Source organism: Saccostrea echinata, unplaced genomic scaffold, assembly GCF_033153115.1.
Source record: "Saccostrea echinata isolate AGI-Se365-2 ecotype Australia unplaced genomic scaffold, CSIRO_AGI_Sech_v1 ptg000054l, whole genome shotgun sequence".
NCBI lineage: Eukaryota > Metazoa > Mollusca > Bivalvia > Ostreida > Ostreidae > Saccostrea > Saccostrea echinata.
The window spans coordinates 64466298-64473113 of record NW_026889803.1 but is presented as its reverse complement, the minus strand read 5'-3'; the positions used below and the strand labels follow the sequence as shown (position 1 = coordinate 64473113).

The 6816-nt window shown below is 31.6% G+C and overlaps 1 protein-coding gene across 1 annotated transcript in view; it reads left to right on the top strand.

Moving 5' to 3' along the window:
• Positions 1-823: 823 nt before the first annotated feature.
• Positions 824-6816, top strand: part of LOC133205353 (Fanconi anemia group A protein homolog) — a 122661-nt gene continuing 116668 nt past the window's right edge. The window contains exons 1-2 of the mRNA XM_061341152.1: positions 824-870; positions 6639-6748. Coding sequence (XP_061197136.1) covers positions 831-870; positions 6639-6748 — 150 coding nt within the window. The 5' untranslated portion in view covers positions 824-830. The remainder of the gene's footprint in view (positions 871-6638; positions 6749-6816) is intronic.

Genomic DNA, 6816 nt, shown 5'->3' with positions numbered 1-6816 from the left:
AGAATGAATGAATGGAAAAGATACGTTTTTACGCACTGATGTATATCACTGGACACATAACAGGGTTTCTAAAATCGAATGGTTGATATCATAATTAACTCTGACGCGCCCTAGTTGAATGATTTTATGTGACCTATAATTATTGTTCTATATTTATTTATTAATATGCAAAGCTATTTTTTGGTACAAGAGGCATAAATAACTTGTCTGGTTGTTCTTAAACACATGATCGGCGGTTTTCATGATCATTTTTCCACTCATTAAACCATTTCAAAGGTGAAATATGATGTACCCATGTTCAGAATGTTAAGCTATTTTTTGCATTCTTGCATGCATATGACAAACTCTTTTTTCTTGTACTCCGAATATTCATTCAGTTGGTGGGGTAGAAGAGGGGGAGGCTAATTTAATTAAATCACAGGAATTAGGCTATAAATTTTTTTGATTTTTTTTTTTGTGAGAAGCATCGAGACTCAATAGAATCTCTTTTGGGGTGGGGTGGGGTGGGGTGGGGTGGGGGTGGGGGTTAGATTGATCAGTGTCAGCAAACGATTTTGTTTACAAATGTAAAATATATGAGCTTGAGAAACAGAATGTTAAAAGTTTGAAAGATCTGTAATATTTATTACAAAATATGCCTCTTAATTTAGAAATTATTATGTAGGCCTTTTGAAAATATATGGACGTAAAAACGCGTTCGGTGCTTTTATGATCGGGATCAAAATCGCGAATATATAGACAGTTGGCAGATTTGGCGGGAAATGGGAAAACAACGTACCGTCGTACGAAGTCAGCATAGTGATAGTCGAATAGATCATTTTAAGCCAAATATGTCCGATTCCCATTTAATTCAGGAGGTATTGGGATCATGTAAGTACTGTTTGATTATGAAATTTAGATGTAGTGAAAATTTGACACAATATGTTTAGGCTTTAGAGAAGAATCAAACTCAGCAGTTGTCGTAGAAACATGGCATGTTACACAGGTTGGGCACACCCCACCAAATGGTCATTTATCCCCCGTTTGGTGGACAATCTCCCATATCGGAGACGAATTTTACTGACCAAATGGTGGACTTCTTTATTCTATTCCAAATTTTATTAAAATAAAGCAAAAGCGCATTTACCAGGTCTAGGCGGCCTCTGTTTTTGGAGGATAGATTTTATCCTCTGAAAACAGAGGATAGCAGTCTTGCCACCTACCGGAATTTTCAAAACTAAGGGCAGTTAACTCTTAACCAAACAAATAACAGCAACTCTTGCATTTATGAACCGTACGCTGATTTCGAAATAAAACAAATAAAAGGTACAATTTCATATGATGATGGATAATTCCAGATATTAAATCAATATAACTATATTTTTGTAATTGCCGTCAATTAGTTATTCGGTATACAGCTTGGAAAACAAATATTGCACTTACCTGCCTGTGACTGAGGTTAATTATAACCACCTGATTTTCCAGTACCGTAATTATGTGATAAGCAGTTTAGAAATTTTGATAAACAATTTTTTTTTTGAAAAATTAAGTTTAATAATTTATTATTTCTTTCATTTAATAATTCTTAAGCACATCACTTTGTAATATTTTATTTGTTTATGTATACACATGGCTGTATGAATATATGTTAATTTCTTAGTAAACATGTCAAATTATTTATTTTATTTACTTATGCTATTCAATTTATTTATCTATTTTTATAATAATTCCTTCAATCCATTTATACTTTTATTTGCTTAAGTTATAAGGCAGAGTATATTTTGCGTTTTAAATACGCTTAAAAAGCGTTTCCTTTTTTGTTTCCTTTTTTTGAATTAAAAGAAAATATAAAAGAAACATTAAAGTCCTTTTCTATTTGTCTAAATAGAGAAAAATCATAAAAAAATAAAACAAAATAACAAGAAATATTCAGTAATAGTGGAGCGCAAAAAGTGCTAACTTTGAAAATAAATTGCGAAATATCTAGACATAGAATCTCAAATCGCCACATACAATAGATAGTTTAATGTTTGAACTTTTATTTGCATGTACTCTGGTGCTTGCACTTTTTGATTAAAGGTAGGCACGAGGTGTTTGAAAATTACCTGTGTTATCCTCTGAAATCGGAGGATAAACTATCCCACAATGCAACGCGGTTTCCATATGTAGTAAAAATTTCGGCCACCATATTGAATTTAGCTATCCTCCAAAAACGGAGGCCGCCCAGACCTGTTTACTTAGGCATTGGGGAATTTTAGTGAACATATTCGTCGCACAATTAACATAGTTCGGTCGATTTCCCATGTGCAATTTCTCCATAACTTCCTAAAAAACGATACCCATAGTTGTCCATAACAGCCGAACTTCTTGATCACTCGACCAAAAAAATTTGATTGTGTCTAGTAGGATAAAAATTCTATTTTATCCAGTGGTTTAATTAACTCTTGATAAGTTAAGTTTCAATTGCTTTTTGGATCTTCGTCAATATTTATTTCCATAAAATCCCGTTAAACACGAGCTCCTCATTACTTTACTGGTATGGTGGGCACTTATTGCTATAAAGTTAAATTTTTCTATACTTGAACATAATATCTGTTGTTATTTTTCTTTTAGGATGAAGTTGCATATTCCTTATGACGTTTTGTGGTTTAATATGTATATTACTGATGAATTTAATATACTTGATAAATAATTTTCAATAAAAGATTTACAAAGTGACTTTTGCAATTATTCTTGTATTCGTTCGAAGTACATCGTTTTAAAACAATAATTATATCATAATCTAACTTCATTTACTATTTTTATTGAGAACAAAGCTATATTGCGTACAAAATAAAACGAAATAAAGGTGAAAACTTATTTTTCTTTTGATTTTCTAATTGGAAATTGACACTAATGTTCCTCCGTAGTAAAATCCGACTTTTGACCAGGTTAAAAAAAGGTCATCATTTTTATTGGTTTGCATTATTTGATTGGTTGCCCGGATAAACGAAATAGAAAGTAAAGAACATGATTGACAGGTGCAGCATTGTTGAAGAAGGAGGAAATTTTCTTTTTAAGTAAAAACGGAGAAACGTTGCACTTGTTTACATATGTGATATTTTTTGTCAAATTTTTGAACGACTCTGCGCAAAAAATTACACGTTGAATTTCCAATTTTTTTCACTCAAAACATCGATAAATATCTATATTTTGTTCCACATGGTTTAAAATTATGCGCCATTCCACGCCATTCTATGGAATTGAACACAACCATTTTTCTCTCCCAAATGGTCACTGACAGTAAAATTTGTCTCCGATATGGGAAATTGTCCACCAAACGGGGGATAAATGACCATTTGGTGGGGTGTGCCCAACCTGTTACATGCATCTGACAGTGATCAGTCATGGCTCTAAATTCGCTCTTGAGTACATCTTGACCTATGATTTTAACAAGAGGAATATAAAATAAATTATTTAAAAAATTGAAATAAGAAATGTTTTTTATTGAAAAGTATTTTGCAAATATATAAAAAAAAAAGATAAAATAAGCAGATTTTTTCATCAACTTACTTTTTTTTTCTTGGAATGAATTTGATAATTCCACTAGAATTAAAAATGTGTAGGGGGACATTTTCAACCATGTCAAAATAGAAGTCGAATATACGGCGATAATACCTTGTACACAGAATATCTTCATTCACTACTGTTTAGAAAAAATAAAATTAACATACAAAAGTATTTTAAAGTAAAATTATGTCTAAAATAAAAGAAAAATTGGAATTTATTTCTTCTCATATTTGAACGTAACGTCTGTCAGACTCAATACACCTGGTACATTGTTATAAAATGGGCCATTGTTTATGCAAACTATTTTATCTGTCTTGTCTACTGATAGAAAATTTACCTGTTTATCAGTTAAGTGATCGCAGATTCAACAGAAAAGCACGTGTGCTTAGAAATTAACAAATCTGTGGGATGCTTCCTGTGTCTGTCATGGCAAGTGGGCGTTACGTTCTATTTTAAGAATGGAGCTCGGAGATGCTTCTTCTTATACATTTGACTTAAAGGTTATGAATATTTAAATTTTCTCCAGTGTTCTATGCAAATGTGTTTACATTTTGATAAGAAGAGCTACAGAAAGAGCCTTAGAAGGCACGAACGTTTGTCTGTCAAGTGTTAAATTACACAAAGTATGTTACGTTCATGAAAATATAAGTTGTCTTTATCCTAGATTTTAAACACATATGATCAAATATTGTCAGCTAGTAGTTGTATTTTGGATTTTTTTAAAATATGAACTTGCACGCTCTTCATCACTACTTAAACACTTCAATTTTGACATTTCTTACATAACGTACCGATTGACAGACATTGCCTGAATACTATCGTAACGGTGACGGACAAAACGAATGTCTGTTCATGTTACGTGAATCAAACGGGTGCATTCAGATTTATACGTTCAGTGAATTAAACCAAAAAGTATTTTTATTTAAGAATATTAGTGTATCATAAGGCAAAATTTGTCTTTATAACTTAAACAATACAATTTTGTAGTTGTTTTCTTGCAGTTTTTAAAACGAGTCTGTCAGGGTTACGTGCATCCGTACATGTTACGATATAGGTTTGATCTATATGAAATAATTTATTTTTTTAAATTTCATTAGTATTTTCATAAATAATAATGTCTTGTGTATTATAATTTCCAAGAATAAAAGATAAGCTTTGAATGATAAATTTTATTGGCTTGTTTCAAACAGGTATTGCTCAAGAAATATCGTAACATGACAGACATGGTGGGAATTTTGTATGTTACAAAGCGTATAGCAGAGATTTATTTTTAAAAAAAATCAAATTTAAAATCTATAAGGAATCAAAATTTGAATAATGTCCATTTCTTACGGCAACATTATCTTTTTGATAAAATAATGAAAGTTTATGGTTTATTTGGCTGGTTAAGTAAAGGAGTCTGTCAGTGTTACGATCATCAGTTTGTGCATCAAAAGTAGCTTAAAAATCTTTTTTCTTCTACGTAAGAGTGAAAAATTTTTTTGCATTGTTTAAGGAATTGTTTAATTTTATTTTTTACAGATTATTTGTATTGCTAAGCATCAGAAATGTAATTTAATCATGTCACGTTTTATCATGTCTGTCATGTTACGTTATATGTCTGTCATGTGTTACGTGACACATATTTCAAACATTAATAAAATATTTATTTTTGACTTGATTATCTATTCAGACATTTTTTTGTCCTATTTGGAGTCAAAACTTCAAATACACATAAAGAAATCTAAGGAAAAAACGTGTCTACAGAATTCTTTATTTGTCCTCCCAGATGTACTCAAGAGCGAATTTAGAGCCTCATCAGGTATTTAAACAAGTGCCCACAACTGTACGATTCCGCCATCTCGGACTGATCCATTAAACAAAAGATCATGCCAGACATGAAACAATACACATTCGTGAAGCGGGCTTCATCAGGAGTGATTACAGGAGAAAAAGCAGTGTTCTATGTCTTGAACAGTTGTAACTAGAACAGCTTTACACCCAGATTTCTGGACACTACACTACACCATGATGTACCAGATTGTTAACGAAATTTATCGGCATACCATCAATATAACTACATCCAGCACAGTCTACAACTAGAGAACACTAACACTTTATTGAAAAGGGTTGTGGTTTAACTAATCTCAGCGAGATTCGTTGAGACTAAAATTTTAACAGAGCTCTCTTTCAAATCTCAGATCAGTGCCACACAAAGGGACTCTGAAATCTTGCCCAGATTTCGACCGCTTGTTTCAATCAATACGGGCTGAAATGAATTCCCTGCCCACTTCAACTTTTTGCTTTGGACATCTTTTTAACTCCCTATCACTATAAAACTTTCGTTTTTTTCCTTTTAAGAGTTTAAATCCAACCAAAATCAAGTTGTTGATTTTTTCATAGCAATAAGCTATTCGTTTAAACCTCCAACGCCGAAGAGTTCCAGGAATAGTCTGCTTCAAATATTTCATTCTTGAATTGTAGAGATTTTACATAAAGTATACTTTAATGTTAGATGAAATATCAAAGAAAATTTTGATATAATTGAGATTTTATTTTTCACTTCTTGTTTGTCACACTATAGGCACTTTGCCCGCCTTGTTTACCCATCTTCTTCGTTCGCATGTGCACTGTGAAAACAAACAAGGTGACAAAGAAAACAAAAGATATGTCCATCGCTAAAAAATGATTTAGTTTTTGTTTTTTTATAAATAAAAATGTTCAAAATGTTTACAGTTCTGGAATTTGATGATCGCCAAGTCAATTGAAAATGGTCGCCAATTTGGCGACTTACAGAGAAATTTTATAATTAGGCACCAATCAAAATTTTTTTTTGACTAAATTAGTCACCAATAGAGCCCTGAATATATTTGTAAGAAAAATTATGGAAATTTATTTTAAATAATAATAAAAATTTGTGTAAAATTTCATAATATTATGATAGTGATTTTTTTTTTTTGGAAAACTCGTGATATATTGCAATACAGAAATTTTGGCGATACCCATCCCAACACATACTGATGTATTCTCTCCAGCTGAATAATATTTGAACTTTAATGGTAATTAATGATTTACATTTAACTAAGAGAAGTGTCTCTAACAATTATTTATTTTATGTATGTTTATATTAGACACTGAGCAGAATACTGAAGTCTTGTCACAGAGGAGTAGAGAAGAGCTGAAGAATGCTGTACTGCAGTTGGTTACCTATCACTACAATAACACCGCAGCCGTCACTGAGGTGAGTGAAGAATTTGTTATTTAAGGAATTAATTTAATAGCTACCCAATTTATATGGTATAAAGTGGG